The sequence below is a fragment of the Anabrus simplex genome, chromosome 12 (genome assembly GCF_040414725.1).
Source record: "Anabrus simplex isolate iqAnaSimp1 chromosome 12, ASM4041472v1, whole genome shotgun sequence".
NCBI lineage: Eukaryota > Metazoa > Arthropoda > Insecta > Orthoptera > Tettigoniidae > Anabrus > Anabrus simplex.
Genome location: NC_090276.1, coordinates 38,638,463 through 38,659,935, shown reverse-complemented (window position 1 = coordinate 38,659,935; position 21,473 = coordinate 38,638,463). Strand labels below are relative to the sequence as shown.

Genomic DNA, 21,473 nt, shown 5'->3' with positions numbered 1-21,473 from the left:
TGACAATGTCCTTTCGAATAGAACAAACAACAGGACTGCGTCAGGGGGATCCTTTGAGTCCAATCCTGTTCAACATAGCGACCATGGACGCATTCAGGAGAGTAAGTGAGGAGAACGTAAAAATGTAAGTCTATGCGGATGATATGGCAACTGCATCTTCGTCCAGTGAAAATTTTAAGTGGTGATGGAGGCACTTTTGTGTATGTGGGGCTATGCCCTTTCTCCATTCACCATCCCTAAATTGTAACTACAATTAGTGGAAAATAAATAATAATAATAATAATAATAATAATAATAATCTACAAACAGCTTTTGACAGATTAGTGGAATGGGCAAGTAGAAATGATTTACAGTTGAATGCAAATAAAACAGTCCTGACATTCAGGCGAGGAGGGAAAATTGCATTGAAAGACAATTTATTATGAGAGTGAGAGATATCGACGCCCGCCTCCTTTAAGTACCTAGGAATTACTCTACAGGCCACGGATACCACTTTCACGCTACATATAAAAGACAAGGTCACTGCTGCGGTAATAGTCATGAATGAAATCAAGCATCTGCGGAGTCTCTCTGTGGATACAGCAATGAAGCTCTTTAAAGTGAACATCCCACCAATAGTGAGTTATGGACTACATCTAATATGGGACCATCTTACCAAGAGTAATTTAAGAGATTTAGAGTAGACGAAAGCAGTTTATCTAAAGAAAGTTGTAAGTCTATCGAAATTTACTCCCTCACAATTGGTATACGAACTAGTAAGAGAAAGGTTCTTCATAGAGGATCTGCGAGAGCAGATGCTACTACATTCTACACCTGCCTAAAACAGTGTTCTACAAGAACTTCATTCAAAGAAAAAGGAAATATGGAGCACGTTTTATATGGCTCAACATTGGAAACAAATTATGAGCCACAACATGTCATGACACGATTTGCAGTACATGGCTTCCATCACAGAATGTGTGAAAATATGAAACATGATCTGCAGGAGGATTGTATGTATCGGCTGTGCAAGAATCGTTGTGATCGCTATCACCTCCAGGAATGTGGAAAAAGAGTGGTGTTCTTGACCAAATTTTGTACACTAACACAGAGAACTACATATGGTATTCGAAGTAAACATTTATTCCATGTATTTATGTATATAACTATTCCATGGCCGCTGGCCGCATTAAATTAAATGATTAAAATCCTTCAAATGTAACTTCATTAGATTCTATCAAGCCATACAATATTGAGAATCTGATGTTCTATTAAGAACGTAAAGTTCCAACAACTGGTAAAATAGATATGAATACCCGGGAGAAGCACTTCTCACTCATCCAAAATCAACAAAGATCCTTAACAGCCTATTCAAGAAAGTACGTTGAAGCAGACAGGTGAGGCATCACTCTATTCTCACAAAAAGAAGTCTCTGACACTATACTCAAACTAAAAGATGGAAAAGCACCGGGTCCTGACGGCATTTTCAGTGAACACATTAAAGCTTCAGCAAATGTATTACTTCCATCCATAATGAATCTTATGAACCTATGCTTGTTACTAGAAGACATCCCAAAAGCGTAGAAAACCTCCACATTGAAGGTTTTATACAAAGGAAAGGGTACCTTGCTTGATCCAAATTCCTATAGAGGGATTGCTCTGGAGAAAAATTTGTTAAAGATACTCACCAAGTTAATAACCACTCGACTGACGGAAGAAATTGAAACCAAACTTCCTGAAGAGCAATTTGGATTTAGAAGAGGAAGAAGTACTCTGCATGCAATAAGAAATCTAATGGACGATATACATAACATCTTCCAACTACCAAGGGGTAAATTTCACACAGTGTTCATAGATTTTTCCAAGGCTTTTGATAATCTTAAAAGAAACATATCGTCGAAGCTTGATTTTCTTGTTAAGGACAAGCCTCTCACTATTCTGATCCATAACATGTTGATAAATAATACTGTCATCATTTCAGACAATATAACTTCGAGGGAGATCACGCAGACAAATGGCGTTCTATAGGGCGACCCTCTCAGTCGTTTTCTGTTTAATGTAGCTATCTATGATGTGGTTCAAGTAATAAAACAGATACAAATGAATTGCAAGTAAACATTGAAAAGACTGTCTACATAATTTTCAGGAAGGGTGGACGAACATCCTCAAGTGACAAAGTGACGTATAACGCGGAAACATTAAACGACGTAAACTGTTTCAACGTGACCTCGAAAATGTTGTGAGATGGACAGCAGGCAATGGTATGTTGATAAACGGGGTTAAAAGTCAGGTTGTGAGTTTTACAAGTAGGAAAAGTCCTCTCAGTTTTAATTACTGCGTTGATGGGGTGAAAGTTCCTTTTGGGGATCATTGTAAGTATCTAGGTGTTAATATAAGGAAAGATCTTCATTGGGGTAATCACATAAATGGGATTGTAAATAAAGGGTACAGATCTCTGCACATGGTTATGAGGGTGTTTAGGGGTTGTAGTAAGGATGTAAAGGAGAGGGCATGTAAGTCTCTGGTAAGACCCCAACTAGAGTATGGTTCCAGTGTATGGGACCCTCACCAGGATTACCCGATTCAAGAACTGGAAAAAATCCAAAGAAAAGCAGCTCGATTTGTTCTGGGCGATTTCCGACAAAAGAGTTTTTTTTTTTTTTGCTAGGGGCTTTACGTCGCGCTGACACAGATAGGTCTTATGGCGACGATGGGATAGGAAAGGCCTAGGAGTTGGAAGGAAGCGGCCGTGGCCTTAATTAAGGTACAGCCCCAGCATTTGCCTGGTGTGAAAATGGGAAACCACGGAAAACCATTTTCAGGGCTGCCGATAGTGGGATTCGAACCTACTATCTCCCGGATGCAAGCTCACAGCCGCGCGCCTCTACGCGCACGGCCAACTCGCCCGGTCGACAAAAGAGTAGCGTTACAAAAATGTTGCAATGTTTGGGTTGGGAAGAATTGAGAGAGAAAGAAGAAGAGCTGCTCGACTAAGTGGTATGTTCCGGTCTGTCAGTGGAGAGATGGCGTGGAATGACATTAGTAGACGAATAAGTTTGAATGGCGTTTATAAAAGTAGGAAAGATCACAATATGAAGATAAAGTTGGAATTCAAGAGGACAAACTGGGGCAAATATTCATTTATAGGAAGGGGAGTTAGGGATTGGAATAACTTACCAAGAGAGATGTTCAATAAATTTCCAATTTCTTTGAAATCATTTAGGAAAAGGCTAGGAAAACAACAAATAGGGAATCTGCCACCTGGGCGACTGCCCTAAATGCAGATCAGTATTGATTGATGATTGAATGTCTGGGCTTAACGATGCAGACGAGAGTGAACTCCTTTAGACTTCATATTAGGCTACGTGCTGTGGCAGCTATGAAAGCAATATTTGACATCAAAAATTTAAATAGATTATCTCTTAAGACGGCCATGACCTTGTTTGACACAAAAATAATCCCCATTTTAACATATGGACTGGCAATCATTTGGGATAAGCTAACAAAGAATGACCTACACACTCTAGAAAACATCAAAGCCCGATTCTTAAAGACAACCCTCTGTGCGTCCAGATTTACTAGATCAAGACTGGTTTATGAACTTGCAAAGGAGCCTTTTTTAATTGAAGATTTGACATTCAAGCTTGCTCTACCTTATACAGACCAATGGAAGAAACTCTTGGATGAAAGAGTGGCCAAAAGGAATGATATTTGTCCTGAATTCTATTCGACTGAAGCAATGACGAATAGAACTTGGACCAATACAAACCAGGATCTCCAACATTTTATCAATTCTATGTCAATTCATGGATACCACTATAAACTCTGCAAAACCAGGATCTTCCATGAACCTGACGATAGTTGTGTGTATGCACTGTGTAATTTGACTTGTCCTTGTTACCATGTTGTGGAATGCTCTAAGAGAAATAGGCCTATAGTAAACACATGCTTAAATGACATGTAATTGCTTTATATACACAAATTGTGTGCTCTATTAAATTATTATTAAGAACTAAACATGTCATTCTTTGCTTAATAGTATTTTTATTCCTTGTTTAATAGCGTTTTTCTTCTTTTTGTTGTGTAATATTTATATTGAACTAGTGTGTTTGACGGACTGAAAAGCTTTTAAGTAACATTCAACTCAGTCGACACTGGAAAGTATGGCTTCTTTCGTAACAGAATCACTCACTCACATCAAAATTATCTGGGAACACCTGCACTGAGACTTAGAAACCTTGCAAAATATGAAAGCCCGATTCTGGGAACTGGAAGAAAAATCATGGCTAGCATTCAAATACAGAATGCTTGCTAAAGAGTGTTTCCTCATGGAAGACTTCAGGTACAACCTTCAGTTGCCATCTACACCCGCAAGTAGAACAACCGCACCACCACCACCACCTCAGAAGGAAAAAAAAGAAAAAATTAAAGAGGGAAGAAATGTGGCCATTGCGTGAATGGTATCATTTTACCATATGCACAAAGGACAACACTTTGTGAATTCATACTTTCCACATACTCGAGCGAGTTTTGAGTTTAGTGGACTCACACTTTTGAAAGCGTCATTACTCAGTGTACAGTCATTCGTTGGGTTGTGGTAGTTTGTCTTTGCACATAGGCCTATCGTGGAAGTCATGTATGCTATATAAGAGCTCTGAATTAACATAAATCATATATTTTTATATGCTATAGTTGATGTTTAAGAATACTTCACGTGTTTGTTACCAATTCACACAAAGACAGTCAGAATTGTGTAATTGATCCGTTTCCTTGTACGCACATTCACACCGTTATGATAAAATAACAAGTTTCTTACCTTCTATCTGCAAAGATATACGTTACTATTTTAGAGTCAAATAATTCCTGGGTTATCGTACCAGAAACGATAAAATAACTTGAAAAATGGTGTGAATAAGAGAAAAATGTATTAAGTTCACGAGCTACAAACTTAACTCTCGTTTGAAAATTGAATATCTGCAGCAAAGTACGAATATGAAACGCCAACCAACGGTTAGTGAGTATCTTTCAGACTAAGCATCTCATTGGTCAATTTTTAACACGACCAATCACGAATTCCGATGTGCTAATGTTTCTATGGCCAACACTATCAAAATAATGCACAAATCTTACAACTTGTTACAACTTACAGCCTGGAAGGTCTTTACGATACTACAGCACGGATGCTATATCTTCATTATATGTTCATCTGTAATCAATTCTAATGCAATATTTGTGGCCTGAGCCAATTTGATGGTCATTAAAAAGAGGTTTGTAGTTTGGCTAAAATGCCAGTGTAACAAACATGACGGTCTGAAATTTGACATAACATATTTGTGTACATACAGTACAGCATAACAGCCTGTTGCCATTTCTTGATGAATGCAGTACTTTTGTATCCGCCTCTTAGCACAGGCCAGAACATAGTGTAGCTTCTACTGAAGTCTCAGTCTCATCCATGGCTGTGACAATATGGAAGTTGCTGGGGTGTGAGTGGTGTTGAATAATGACATTCGAAGCACAAGTAGTGTCTGAGCGTTATGAAAAGTCTTGCTCAAAAAGTCAGTTGTGTTGCAGTGGCACATTCTGGCCCAGTGAGGAAAGCAATGGCAAACTACCTCACTCCTTGTCTTGTTTAGTACGCCTCATTTGGGCTCTGCCATTGGTTTTTGCTGTTTCCCTATAACTGCATAGCATTTGGTGGTGCTATTTGAGGATCCAGTCAGCCTCTGGGCTGATGACCTAACATACAGACAGCAATAAGCACATTTCTTCAATAAACCATCCAGAATATTTTAATTGTGTTCGTTAACTTCCCTCAGTCCTTCGCTGACTTTCTTGGTGAACATTCTCTGCAGTTTTGTGGCGAAAAGAATATGGAATAGTAATATCTCAATAAAAAATTTATTGCAGCCAATGTTCATTATGAATAAAAAATTACACACAGTATTACAATACCAATATAACACAGGATAATACAATATTAAATTACACAACACTCGTCAGAACAGAAAATCTTCCAGGATTCACACCGGAGTTTGCAGTGCATTGTGTGGTATTGAAGTGTAGCCTATTTTACGGCCATTTTTCATGTCATTTCTTATTCGTTTTTTTTTTTAATAGTTATTAGTAATTATTCGTACTATCTTTGGCTACACTTCATGCCAAGTTATAAGTGTAGGAAAATTTTACTCGTTAAACTTGGGCGCGGTATTCCGAAAACAGTTGACTTCCTATTATCAGTAATGCCAATAGTACATAATTATCCCGAAATTAGCTCTTGGAGGTACAGTATAGCGTTGTGCGAAGTGCAAGATAGTAAGAAGAAGAAGAAGAAGAAGAAGAAGAATGTTTTCATAGTATGAATATTTTTCTATCAGAAATGCGTGTGTGACAGTATTCCTAGTACAGTTATGAATGGCGAGAAAATGAATAATGATCAGACGGGATCTGTGGCAAGAAAGCCTTCTTTAGGATATGGATGGGTTGTGTACCCTTCAAGAAGTTACCCCAGCCGTGTTTATTATTTCAACGTGCTAACAGGATGCTCTTCGTGGGAGAACCCACTGAAATTACTTGCCAAAGTAAGTTGAACTGCTTCTTAGATATGTTATGTATCTTTGGACGATCTATTTTTATTAATAATCATCCAGGCAGTTTGCATTTGTCACGCCTATTTCATTATTATGGAATCCTCACTTGAATGCATGTGGTAGACCTCTGCCATTGTGACTAGTATAGGAATGTGGATGAAGTGCATTAGCAGTGAACAGTTGTAAGGTGGGGAAACACAACCTCTAAGTTCACGCCTTAGAATGGGAGAACACAACTTACAACTTCTCCTTCATTTATTATTCATGGATGCGTTCAGGGTGGTAAAAACACTTCTCTACTAAAACAGCACCAGAGACTACAAATTCATTTTTCATATAGGGCCTAGGGGTATATAAAGCAGTAAAGAAGGGCTTTAGTACAGTTTCGGTAGTGGAGGTGGTACGTTAATTACGTAAGAGGAATTCACAATTCAAATTGAAAAAGAATCTATCTATTTCATACTACTCATTTATTAAATGATGCCTGTTATGAAAATGTTACAGCATCTGATGGAACTAGTTTCAACTTACAGGTCATCTTCAGCTATAGTGAACAATATTGACAAGACATTAACACAAAAACATATGCATAAATTTGAGTATTAAAAACAAAGTCTATAAAAATGTAATGAGAACATGCAGGATAAAATCTTATTAGTTTTCGGTTGTGGTTTGCATTAAACCAATATTCATTTTTTCCTTTTTTTTCCTAGGGGGCTTTACGTCGCACCGACACAGATAGGTCTTATGGCGACGATGGGATAGGAAAGGCCTAGGAGTTGGAAGGAAGCGGCCGTGGCCTTAATTAAGGTACAGCCCCAGCATTTGCCTGGTGTGAAAATGGGAAACCACGTAAAACCATTTTCAGGGCTGCCGATAGTGGGATCTGAACCTACTATCTCCCGGATGCAAGCTAACAGCCGGTCCAATATTCATTATTATAAAGACATAAGAGATAAAATTTTGTTTCACAGTCTATACTTGTGATTTGCATTTGATGAATTGTCTATTAGAGAGGTTATGTCAAGAATGACATGATGTGCAGTGTTTATCCGTTATGTGTGCTTGGTTGAAGTGACTTAAAAACAACACGGTTAATCCTCAGCTGGGGTACATCTTGACATCATAAATGTTATCAGTGGATCACATGTACTCAAGCGATATTCTGTTGTTGTTTGTCAATAAGAATTGAATTGAGATATCTGTAAGAAAAAAAGAGAGGGGAAACAAAAGAAAGGGGGATTAATGAAATTTGAACATAAAAATTGAGAATCTATATAATGTAGTGCTACATGAGACTCACCCACTATGCTGAGCAGGCCAAAATATGCAGTGTTCTCCCTAGAACCTTTTGAATAGGCACACCGCCCTGCCATTTTTACAGACTGCCCGGCTATCATAACCTAGATATGTGCTAGTTACATAATATTAATTCAGGGTGCTCCAAATTAACATGTAAGTACTGTTTAACTGTTAATTTAAATTATAAATCGTTATTGTCAGCAAAATTGCATCAATTACATCGGAGATCAAGTGTTTAGCATGATCACCATGTAGTGTCGTGCGCGAGCGGGGCCTGGATTTGCATGGAATCGCATGCGTGTTCTGTATTCCGCATAGCGTCACAAACTCGTATGGCAATCCACATGCCCACAGCAACCGAGTGGTAGGCCTAAGTCCACTGTTACATGATTTGGAACGAGCAATAGAACACTAGAAGTTCAAAATAATGTGTTATGTCTTGTTTGTGATAACACTAAAATAGTTTAATTTTGCAGTTAATGTTTATCTGTCTGATATTGTTAATACCCTGAGGGTAATGTATATATGTTGTTGTTGTTGTTGTTGTTTGAGTCATCAGTCTATAGACTGGTTTGATGCAGCGCTACATGCCACCCTATCCTGTGCTAACCTCTTCATTTCTACGTAACTATTGCATCCTACATCTGCTCTAATCTGCTTGTCATATTCATACCTTGGTCTACCCCTACCGTTCTTACTACCTACACTTCCTTCAAAAACCAACTGAACAAGTCCTGGGTGTCTTAAGATGTGTCCTATCATTCTATCTCTTCTTCTCGTCAAATTTAGCCAAATCAATCTCCTCTCACCAATTCGATTCAGTATCTCTTCATTCGTGATTCGATCTATCCATCTCACCTTCTGCATTCTTCTGTAACACCACATTTCAAAAGCTTCTCTTCTCTTTCTTTCTGAGCTAGTTATCGTCCATGTTTCACTTCCATACAATGCCACGCTCCACACAAAAGTCTTCAAAAACATCCTTCTAATTCCGATATCAATGTTTGAAGTGAGCACATTTCTTTTCTTAAGAAAGCTCTTCCTTGCTTGTGCTAGTCTGCATTTTATGTCCTCCTTACTTCTGCCATCGTTAGTTATTTTACTACCCAAGTAACAATATTCATCTACTTCCTTTAAGACTTCATTTCCTAATCTAACATTTCCTGCATCACCTGCCTTCGTTCGACTGCACTCCATTACTTTTGTTTTGGACTTATTTATTTTCATCTTGTACTCCTTACCCAAGACTTCATCCATACCACTCAGCAACTTTGAGATCTTCTGCAGTCTCAGATAAAATAACAATATCATCGGCAAATCTCAAGGTTTTGATTTCCTCTCTTTGGACTGTGATTCCCTTTCCAAATTTCTCTTTGATTTCCTTTACTGCTTGTTCTATGTAAACATTGAAAAGGAGAGGGGACAAACTGCAGCCTTGCCTCACTCCCTTCTGGATTGCTGCTTCTTTTTCAAAGCCCTCGATTCTTATCACTGCAGACTGATTTTTATACAGATTGTAGATAATTCTTCGTTCTCGGTATCTGATCCCTATCATCTTCAGAATCCTAAATAGCTTGGTCCAATCAACATTATCGAATGCCTTTTCTAGATCTACGAATGCCATGTACGTGGGCTTGTCCTTCTTGATTCGATCCTTTAAGATCAAACGTAAAGTCAGGATTGCTTCACGTGTTCCTACATTTCTTCTGAAGCCAAATTGATCCTCTCCCAGCTCAGCTTCAACTTGTTTTTCCATTCTTCTGTAAATAATACGTGTTAAAATTTTGCAGGCATGAGATACTAAACTAATGGTGCAGTAGTTTTCACACCTGTCAGCACAGGCTTTCTTGGGAATAGGTATAACAACATTCTGCCGAAAATAGGATGGGACTTCCCTTGTGTCATACATCTTGCACACTAATGGCCGGTTTCTGGTACACCACAGTTACCTGTGAGTTACCTAAAAGCGCTTGTAACTTTAACTGTGCTTTTAACTTTAATGAGTTTCCGGAAACTTAAATCCAGATTTATAAGCCCTGGTAATAAACAGTACAGTTATCGTCGGGTTTAGTATCTCTCGTCATCCAATAGATGTCTCTACGCGAATGTTTTAGGGTTATTTTGGTGATATCTAGTTACTTTTACTAGCAGAAGTTTTCTACAAAGAAAAATGGTTGGCAAATATGTCCACAGTCATCTCAATCAATCTGATTCGGCATGTCATAATCTCTCATAATATGAAAATATGTACGGTCTAACGATGCAAAAATTAGGTATATATTATTTCCCCTTCTTTCTTATTCACAGTATGCAGACATCGTCTTAAATTTCACCTTGATCGTTGTCGTCAGAAAAATTTAAAAAATACACCGCAATAACCAAACAGATCACTTTTCATTGATCCAGAACACAACAAACGTAAATGAAAATAATCACATACATGAAAACGTGCCGCACACTTTGGAACCTATCATTCTGGCACTGAAGTTCTGCACTGATGGTGCGATATACATCTGTTCTCGCTGCAACAGTTGCAAATTTTTTTACACTGACCACGCAACATGCATTGACAAAAATACGTAACTGCTGACGTGAAGTCAACTTGAGAATTTCAATCGAACGTAGCGAGCTAACCCTGACTCAGGGTGTGAAGTGTGTTGAAACAGATAAGAAGTTAACATAAACTACAGCTCCCTGCAAGTTTTTTCATTAAAGAAGTCCAGATGTTTTATGTTTATTAGGAGTGTGAGACCTCACGTCACCGGTTAAAGAATATAATAGCATTTAAAAAAGCAATGAAAAATCAATATTTATTATTCAGCAGGTTTATAATAAATGCATACCAGTACCTATGATATATATTATTTAGTACAAATGTAAATATTAATGGTAAATACTCCATAATTTCAGATTGGGTGTTCTCTAACTGTTGGTGGGACTCATGATTCAAAGCCTGACGAAAGAGATCTTAACATTACATCTACACTGAAGGATCAATTAGAGCGTGATGAAAATCCGTTTGACTCCAGTTCTATTTTATTTGACGATTCATTTCCCGTATTGGAAGATATATCTACAGTAGAGGCGTCATGCTTCGAGGAGATTGTAACCTCTAAACAGCTGGGCCAGATGACACCATACAAGTGGAATCAGTGACTAAAGCCAAGTGATAACATGGAAGTAAACGTAGTAACGAAATATTATCGAGTCCAGCACACCCAAGCACATTAAAACTACAATGAATGACTGTAAATATATTATAACCAGTTCATTATCACTTTCGAGTGTTTACGAAACTAATACAAGACCTTGTACGAAACGGTATGGAGTGGCGCCTCATAGCGCTATTTGTTGGAATCAGTTCTAACGTAGACGTAACTACAGCAATTCCAGGTGCCTTGTTCCTATTTAGGTCACTCACGGCTCTGTCAAACTCTGATCTCAAAATTGGGTCTCCCATTTCATCAGCATCAACAGCCTCTTCATATTCCAGAACCAAATTATCTACATCTTTACTTTGATACAACTGTTGGATATGGTCCTGCCATCTTTCTGCTTTGTCTTCTTTCCCTAGAAGTGGCTTTCCATCTGAGCTCTTAATATTCATACACCTAGATTTCCTTTCTCCAAAGGTTTCCTTGATTTTCCTGTATGCCATTCTTCCTTAGCTACCTTGCACTTTCTATCCACTTCATTCTTTAATCGCCTGTATTCTTTTCTGCCCTCTTCATTTCTAGCATCTTGTATTTTCGTCGTTCATCAATCAGGTCTAGTATCTCCTGAGTTATCCACTGATTCTTAGTTGATTGTTTCTTCCTTCGTAACATTTCTTCAGCAGCCCTACTGACTTCATTTTACATGACTCGCCACTCTTCCTCTATAGTGTTTCCTTCAGCCTTTTCCTTTAGTCCTTGTGCAACATGTTCCTTGAAACAACCCCTCACACTCTTTTCTTTCAACTTGTCTAGATCCCATCTTTTTGCATTCTTTCCTTTCTTCAATTTCTTCAACTTCAGATGGCATTTCATGACCAACAAGTTGTGGTCAGAGTCCACGTCTGCTCCTGGGAAAGTTTTGCAATCCAACACCTGGTTTCTGAATCTCTGCCTAATCATAATGAAGTCTATTTGATACCTTCCAGTGTCTCCAGGTCTCGTCCATGTATACAGCTGTCGTTTGTGTTGTTTGAACCAAGTATTGGCAAGGACTAAATTATGATTGGTGCAGAATTCAACCAGTCGACTTCCTCTTTCGTTCCTTTGTCCCAATCCAAATTCTCCTCCTGTACTACCTTCTCTTCCTTGGCCTACCACAGCATTCCAGTCTCCCATCACAATTAGATTCTCGTCACCTTTTACATATTGTATTAAATCTTCTATCTTCTATCTCCTCATATATTCTTTCGATTTCTGCATCATCTGCTGAACTAGTAGGCATATTGACCTGCACTGTTGTGGTGGGCATTGGTTTGGTGTCGTAGTAGCTTACCCACTGCCCTATTTTCTTATTCATTATTAAACCAACTCCTGCATTTCCCCTGTTTGATTTTGTGTTGATAATTCGGTAGTCGCCTAACCAAAAATCTTGTTCTTCCTGTCAACGTACTTCACCTATTCCAACTACATCTAACTTTAGCCTATCCATCTCCCTTTTCAGATTCTCTAACCTTCCACAACGATTCAAACTTCTAACATTTCACGCTCCGACTCGCCGAATGTCATTATCCATCTTCCTGATGATCGCCCCCTCTCGTGCAGTCTCCACCCGGAGATCCGAATGGGGGACTAGTTTACCTCCGGAATATTTTACCTGGGAGGAAGCCATCATCAGTACATCATGCATACAGAGAGAGCTGCATGTCCTCGGGAGGTAGTTACGGCTGTAGTTTCCCGTTGCTTTCAGCCGTGTATCAGTATCAACAGAGCTAAGCCATGTTGAGAATTATTACAAGGCCGTATCTGTCAATCATCTAGACTGCCGCCCTTGCAACTACAGAAAGGCTGCTACCTCCCTTTCGATAGATATATATATATATTTTTTTTTTCATAATGAAGTATACATAGTATTCCCTGCCCAGCTACTCATTCCTGCCACCCATCTCACAAAAATTTCTGGGGAAAACTCTGATATGGTATAACACCTTTGTCGGAAACCACAATGATATGGATAGAACTGCTGTAAGTAATAGGAATGACAGTTGTGGAAGTATGGGAGGTTGTTGAAGGGGTAATAGGGGAGTATTAAGAGAGTTGGAGTTTTGATGTTTATCGTATCTTTATCATATATTGGAATAATTATATCCAATTAAATGTTAGATTGAGCAGTGTTCTCCCTAGGACCTTTTTACCACGAACCTACTACGCTGGCGTAGCAGGGGGAGAGCTGATATTCCCACGTGGTGTGTCCCAGGTGGCGGATAGGGGGGTCCTAACCGGCTTGCCGGCAGATTTGAGGGAAATAAAATACCTCTCGTGGACCAAACACACAACCCCCTGTGGGTGGGGAACACAGATGAAAATACACCCACGGTATCCTCTCCCTGTCGTAAGAGGCTACTACAAGGGGCCACCAAGGGATGATTGTATTAGAACCATGAAATTTCTTGTGATTAGTACCACCACGTGGGGAACGCCATGGGTCGCTTTTACTTGCGCGTAGTACCACTGTGTTAGGTACCATATAGGTTTGTGATTAGTAGCAATAGAGTACGTTGGCAGCTTCGACAGTACCTGTGATTCGTACCCCTATATCCGCAACACCATGGGATTAGCGACACCATGGTTCTGCTTTGCCTGTGCTTAGTCCCAATATGTGAGGAACACCACGGGATAGTGCGGGTCCCTGTGGTTAGTCCACTTATGTGAGGAACGCCATAGGTTTGCGTTGCCTGTAAATGGCGCCGCATTATGCGAAACACCATAGGTCTGTGTTACTTGTGTGAATTTCATCACCTGTGAGTAGGACCATAATGTGTGGAATACCGCAAGTCTACGCTACTTTTGATTAGCACCGCAACATGACAAATAGCATGGTTCTATTTTCCCAGCGATAAGTACCATTTTGAGGGGCTGATGACCTGGATTTTGGACCAGTTTCAACTACAAGCATCATCAATTCAGTATTTTGCTTTAGATGCAACCCCTTGTTTAGTAATACTATTATTTAATGCTAGTTTCTGGGAATGTGGGGCATTGCAGGTCAGATCCACTGATTGTTTTAACTTCATATCCATCCATTCGTTCTTCCCCCATCACGTTTTCAAATATGGTCAGTGGAAGATTCTGAATTTCTAAATTGTCATAACATTTCGTCTCATTTCGTACCATTAGGGGCCGATGACCTAGATATTAGGCCCCTTTAAACCACAAGCATCATTATCATCATCAGGACCTTTTTAATGGGCGTGCTGCCCTGCTGTTTACAATCGGTCACTACTAACCTGCATTTTGGGCAGTCGCCCAGGTGACAGATTCCCTATCTGTTGTTTTCCTAGCCTTTTCTTAAATGATTGCAAAGAAATTGGAAATTTATTGAACATTTCCCTTGGTAAGTTATTCCAATCCCTAACTCCCCTTCCTATAAACAAATATTTACCTCAATTTGTCCTCTTGAATTCCAGCTTTATCTTCATATTGTGATCTTTCCTACTTTTAAAGACACCACTCAAACTTATTCGTCTACTGATATCATTCCATGTCATCTCTCCACTGACAGCTTGGAACATACCACTTATTGCATGTTATAAACTTCATAATTGTTCTGTATTGAAGGTTGTTATAAATTAAAATCCAGTTAAGGTATTTTAATAGTTCACCTATTCATTACTGTCCACTATCAGTGGTTACAAATACATACGATTACAGACTCCTTCGGGACATGTTTCGCCCTTTCGATAGCGCATCTTCAGCCTTAAATCAATCTTAAAATATTAACCTTAAATATTAAAACAAGAAGCCTTGTGACCTTATATGCTTATAATTCTGGTACATTAAGTGTGACATATGGACTACACTTAATAAAAATTGTGATAAAATGTCCTTGAAACACTATCAGTAAGTTATTCTAAAACCATGTGTTCTGAGACTAAAACTAGATCTTCTTCTTATACGAACTTGTGAAGTCCGTCTCATTGAATTGTCTCCTATTTCTCCAAATGCAATGGTAAGAACATATGTTCTAACAAAGAAAAAGTGATATCATAAGCACAGAAACTATGTCTTGTAGAGGACATGGTCATGCAGCAAATTAAACTCTCGTAGGGTAGTTGTGAAATGAGGTGCGAACTGGAACCTCTGTACAAGATTGTGAAGCTAAAATGCAAAATACCATATACTCACATTGTGTGTAGGGCTCCTTGTAGAGAACATTTGTTGGCCTACTGGACCATTCCTTTACTGTAAGGAGAAGGAAAGGAAATCTTAAAAGGAGAAATCGAAAAGACAGAGGGATCTTCTATTTGACTAAATTAGAGCGAGTATTTACGTGTTCGTCGTGAAGTGTTACACACGACCTTCTGCTACAGGAGTATTCACTTTTGTGTTGGCTCGTTCCTCATGTTGTTTCTGTGCGGCAGAGGCGGAGGGGTACGCGGGGAGGAACGTGGATGGGAGGAGGGGCTAGGTGGGCCTAATATTCGGAGAGACGGAAGGAGCCTTTGAGCATAAAGAATTAAATATATGAGGGGTCTGAACTTTACCTGAACTGACCGTATTTAATAATCCAGGTGTTAATTCATGTAATGAGCTTTTAATATCTGTTCAATGCCTTACGAGATCCACCTGTGATGAGGTTAAAATCCAGGAATCCACTCTGGACTGATCTACACTCCTATGAAAAATTCAGTGTAACAGCAGAATGGAGACAGCGATGAGAACAATGTCCACCCACCAACGCCTTTCTGATTAAAGACCCAACGAAGAAAGTGCCAGGTTTCGATCTTCCTCAACATGAGTGGTCAAAACTCAACCGTTTCAGAACAGGCCATGGCAGGTGCCGATATATGATGAAAAAGTGGGGATATTGTGAAAGTGCTGCGTGTGAGTGTGGTGCTGAGAAGCAGACATTGCTTCATGTTGTTGAGAGCTGTCCACTGTCGGCATTTAAGGACGGTTTACGGACTCTGCATGAATTGACACCAAGTGCAGTGGACTGGTTGTCGAAGCTGGACATTCTAGTTTAATTACCTCTATATTTTAATTTGTATGTTAATTGTATTTTTTTACAGATTATGCTTGTAAATGCCATACGATAATAATAATACTAATAATAATAATATCCGTGACATCGTTGATATTCTGATCTTTATTATGTGTCTGATCTAAATTGATACATAAACTTTCTAGCTCATTTGACATTCTCCCTTTTCCCATATTCCTAATTATTGTCAGGTCTTTCTCTATAGATTCGAACCAGTGACCTGTCTCCCTCATATGTAAACTCATCGCTGAGTACTACTTGTGCTTTTCTGCGTGAACATGTTCCAGATATCTTGTCAAAAAGCTCCTTCCAGTCTGCCCATCGTATGAAAAATTACACTGTGAACACTTTAATCTATATACTCCCGATCCCAAATAATGATTTTTGCCATAATTAACTTTATTATGGTTGAAAAATATGGACTGTTTCATGTTAGTGGTTCTAAATGCTATATTGGTGTCATGTTTCTTGAATACGTTGGTGATCTGGTAAATAGCTGGGCTGTTATACGTGAATGTAGCATACCCCGTCTTTTTAGTTTTGTCTGGCACCAAATTCGTGGACATCCTATTCTTAATTTTATTGACCATTTCAACTTTAAAGCCATTAAGTCTGGCAAGGTTCTCAATATAATTTAACTCTGTTTTTAAGTTCTTGGGGGAGGAATTCTGAATGCTCTATTAATTAAACTATGTAAATTTGCCTGTTTATGTGAAATGGGGTGTAACGAAGAACTGTTTATAGTTATAGAGGATAATATGGGCTTTCTACAGATTTGGAAATCGAAGGCGTTATTCCTATGCATGACCGTTATATCCAGAAAATTTAATGAACTATTGATCTCGTCCTCCTTAGTAAATTTCAAGTTGGGTTTGATTTCATTTAACTTCTCTAAAACTTCATTACTTCTGGTGACCTCTTTGTCTATAATTACAAATGTATCATTCATGTATCTTAACTATAAGTTATTTACTTTCATCTTAGTGTGCTTGATTGAGTCCATGAATATATCAGCAAGGATGCCCGAAATTGTATCACCCATTACCAACCCATTCTGTTGATAAATTCTCCCATTAAAAGAGAAATAATTATTGTTTAATACAAACTTTAATATCATAATGAATTCGTCAATTTCTAATTTACTAATGCCACTGTGTCTACACATATTTTCATAAATAATAATAACAGTTTTTTTCATTCAGAATATTCGGGTACATATTCACTATATCAAACGAGCACATCACCTGATTTGGACGCAAACTAAATTTATTCAAAATGTCGCATAAATCAATTGAGTTTCTCAGGGGTTGCTTATTATTAAAAACATAATGTCTCTTTAAAAAATTATGAATATATTGGGAGACCATATATGTAGGACTATTCCAGCAATTGATTTCGGGCATATCACAAGATCTTTTTTTAAAATGAAATTTTGGGTAATGCCCTAGCCACTGGGATATTAGGATTCATATTGATAAATTTTTGTTGTTCTTGCCCAGTAAAAAGAAATGTAGTTTTTTTAATTAAGGCCTTCACGTTGTGTTGTATTCTTACCAATGGGTCTTTATTCATCACTGTGTAGTTATTATCAAAAAATCAAAACATGTTTCTAAGCAGTAAGAACATTATGAATATATAATTAACACTATGGTGTGTGGTTGAATTAGGCGAAGTGCTATGGTGCTTAAAATGTTGTAAATGAAAGTGAAATATTACGAGTGACATAGGTGAGCAATGTACAGGGTTTTTTTAATGGCTTGCTTCGTGTGTCAGGGGAACACGCACGGAAGGCGATAGCCGGGTGACTCATTTGCCGAGAGATATATTGCTGTGAGTGGTGTTGCGGAGCCAGCTAAAAAAAAAAAAAAAAAAAAACCCTGTATAATACAAGTACACCAAACACATTAAAAAGTCTGGGTATAAAAGTACAAATGAGATGTTCTATGTTGTAGATCAACTTGAGTAAAATTTTAGACACATGGTGTTTCAGATAGAATTTAGTAGGTCCTGGTAATACATTACGGTTGTGGACCGAGTGCTATGGTACTAAGACTAAACACAATATAACGTGACAGTTATAATAAAAGTATACAAGTGTGTACAAATGTTTGAGTAACAAATGTGTACAGCTCTTCAGTAGGTCATTTCATCCATATGCCATCTCTGTGTATTGATCCAAATATTTTTCTGAGAATTTTACGTTCTATGTTTTCTGTCTCTATGATGCCTAATGCCCCAATTGTAGTCTTTTCTGACACACCCAATGCTTCTAGTGATACGACTGTTTTGTAGTGTCTAAGTTTGGCCTGTCTTGATAATGCTTTTCTTATTATAAAATGACCATGTGAGTTTGTAGGCGTTCTGGAGTTTTTCCCTTCGTTTTATGTTAAGACGCCTTGTGTGATCCTCCTATTTGTATGTATTCCCCTAAATATTTAAATTTTTCGACTCTTTTTTTATGGATCTATATACAGTATGCATGGTGTGCACATTGTTGTTCTGTCGTTCTATGTATTGGGTCTTTTTGTAAGATGTCTGTAGACCTGTTTTGGCAGCTATTTCATGCAAGCGTTCCAGTGCTTCCTTTGCCTCCTGTGTATTATTGCTGAGTATGGCTATGTCATCTGCCAATGCCAGACATTTTATGATTGTTTTCGTTTCACTTGTTCTTCCCAGCTGTATTAATTTAACTTGTTCTACCCACTGCTTGATAATTTTGTCTAACACCATGTTGAACAAGATTGGTGAGAGCCCGTTTCTCTGTCAGACACCTGTAGTGTATCTGGAAGGGTTCCGAAATTTCTCCCATGAACTTGATTTTGGAGGTAGTGTCTGTAAGCGTCTGTTGTGTAAGTGCTCTGGTTTTTTCTGTCAATGCCATATTCTTCCAGTACATCAAAGAGCGTCTGTCTGCCTATGGAGTCATATGCTTTTTTAAAGTCCACAAAGGTAACTACAGTGTTCCTTGCTTGTCTGACTTTCAAAAGTGTTCTCAAGTTCCAGATCTGTTCGATGCATGATCTCCCTTTTCTGAAGACTGCCTGGTATTCCCCTATTTGTGGATCTGCTTGTGGTTCTAGCCTGTTTAATAGCACCTTAGAGAAAATTTTGTATGCAACTTGTACTAGCGTAATACTTCTTTCTTATTAGTAGTAGTAGTAGTAGTAGTAATAATAATAATTAAAAAATTCATTGCAGCCTATGGCCATTATAAATACACTAAAGCAATTTAATTTTCTTCACTATACTACACGACAGATCTCAGTTCTTTTGGAACGGTAGAGGTATCAGGCACACTTACTGTCCCAGAGTTCACAAATGCACTTTTTATCAGGTTAGTGAAAAGCTTTTGTTTTACATAGTCGGTGATGAAACCCATGAATTGCAAACTGTGCCACTGTGTGTCTGAAAGTGTAGTTGGTTTTCGTCCCTTCGTTATTCATCATTGCATCAGTGCAATAGAAGTCTTCCCAGATGTTTGCACGTGTCTTTCATTGAAATGTTTTTCCGATCCAGTAGTTGTTGGTAGGAGCATTTTCAGTTTAAGTTCCTCTATGAAGAAGGGCTCCCTTGTGAGTTCATAAACTAGTCTTGTAAGAGTGAATCTTGTGACTGCCAGTACTTTTTTTAGAAGCTTGCTTTTACCTAGTGTAATACTACGAGGTCTATAGTCGTAAGTTAAGAGCATATTAATGGTATTCCATAGATTGCGATTGGTACTAATTTTGTGTGGAATGAGCATATGGTTGTCTTATACATTAGCCTACACTTTTACCGAAATTAGCATGATGAAAATTCTGACCGAGTAAGCTTATCAATTGATTTGGGTAAGGAAACTGATTATTGCCAGATTACTTCTAGGTGCTCTTGAATGGTATTGGGTATGTTCATTAAGGTACAAGGAACAAGTTAAGATGTGCAAATACTGCAGTCTTGCACAATTACCTGAGAAATAAAGCATTGAATAATCCACTGTATACGACTAGGAAAGCACAGGTTAACCATGTTTAGGCGTACTGGATGTTCTTGGAAGGTCACAGTCTAACTTGGCACTAACAGCAATTATATATTCAGTAGTTTACTGCTGTGAACTCTGCTAACCTGTTAGAAACGTTCATAATTGTGATACCTACTAGGCTTATATTACCTAACCAAACATACCACAAGGTGACATGACAAACACTGCTACAAGCAGTAGGCCTAATATTTCTAGCATGTGCTAGTAGTTTTTTATGGATAGAAACACTGATTCATAAATTTTTTCATTTGACAGTTCATTTATTCATTGGTGTTCATTCAGAATGCATACTACAATGCTTTTTGAAAGTTTTATTATTATTATTATTATTATTATTATTATTATTATTATTATTATTATTATTATTATTATTTACCTAATTCAAGGAAACGGCTTCAGATAGTATATATTAGCATGACATTACCTTTTGATTGAACAAAAGCAGTGGGCTTTATTTAATTATTTATTCCAGTTAGAAGTAGGCAAAATATATGGTTATACATATTACAGTCATAAAGTAATTCACACAGTGGTAGACCGGTGATGTACAAACTCTATAGAGTTTGGCATCGCAAGGAGAAGATCTACTGTACAAATGCAGGGCTCAGCAGGCAATCTTACAGACACTCCACAGTCTGGGGTTTGTGGAGATTACGGTTGGATCTTCCAACTCCAGAACAAAGACAATTGAGTGACCTCCACACAGTCCAGTTTTGTCCATGTTTTCATTTGCAACACTGCTGTTGTTTTGAGGAAGCTTCTTCCAGAATTCAATCTAGGGGCAGATGGTACATAACCATATAGCAGGTGGGATTGTTGAAGAACCTGTTTGGTTCTTTCTGCATTGGGAGCTACCTCATGATGAATATCTGGAGGCACTATCCCTGCAAGCTGATAGAGTTTTACTAGAGATGTAGGCTTCAAACAACCTGTAATAAGTCTACATTTTTATTGAATGTCTTGAAACATTTGTTTGCGTGGATAGATTTGTACCAAACTGGGTATGCATACTATGCAGTATTATAACGTAATGCAATGTTGTCGTTATACGGTTTATTGGTTGAGAGCCCCATGGTGTTCCTGATTCTGCTTAAGACGGATACACACAATTGGGTTTTTGCTGTGTTTGGACAAAGTAGATTGTTATGATTAGTAGGCATCTAATTTTCTCAATGCATTTGTTAGATGGGCTTCAACATCTTCAAAAGATTTCCCTTGACTTGCTTATGCCAGATCATCAGCATACAGGAAACATCTTGTGTTCACCAGGAATGGTTGGTCATTATATCATATGATATTATCTTAATTTTGGTCCATTTTGATACAGTTACAAGATAATAAGAGGAAGGATCCGCCTAATCAATACATAATTTATTCTGTAATTATTA

General features: G+C 38.2%; 2 protein-coding genes across 5 annotated transcripts in view; one reads left to right on the top strand and one right to left on the bottom strand.

The window, feature by feature from the left end:
- Window positions 1-4,942, bottom strand: part of LOC136884556 (uncharacterized) — a 92,866-nt gene extending 87,924 nt beyond the window's left edge. Inside the window, exon 1 of the mRNA XM_067156812.2 lies at window positions 4,796-4,942. The gene's annotated coding sequence lies outside the window, so the exon portion shown is untranslated. The remainder of the gene's footprint in view (window positions 1-4,795) is intronic.
- Window positions 4,943-6,373: 1,431 nt separating this feature from the next.
- Window positions 6,374-21,473, top strand: part of Swt1 (Swt1 RNA endoribonuclease) — a 241,258-nt gene continuing 226,158 nt past the window's right edge. For all 4 annotated transcript variants that reach the window (XM_067156738.2, XM_067156736.2, XM_067156737.2 and 1 more), the window contains exon 1: window positions 6,374-6,560. In XM_067156738.2, coding sequence (XP_067012839.2) covers window positions 6,390-6,560 — 171 coding nt within the window. In that variant the 5' untranslated portion in view covers window positions 6,374-6,389. The remainder of the gene's footprint in view (window positions 6,561-21,473) is intronic.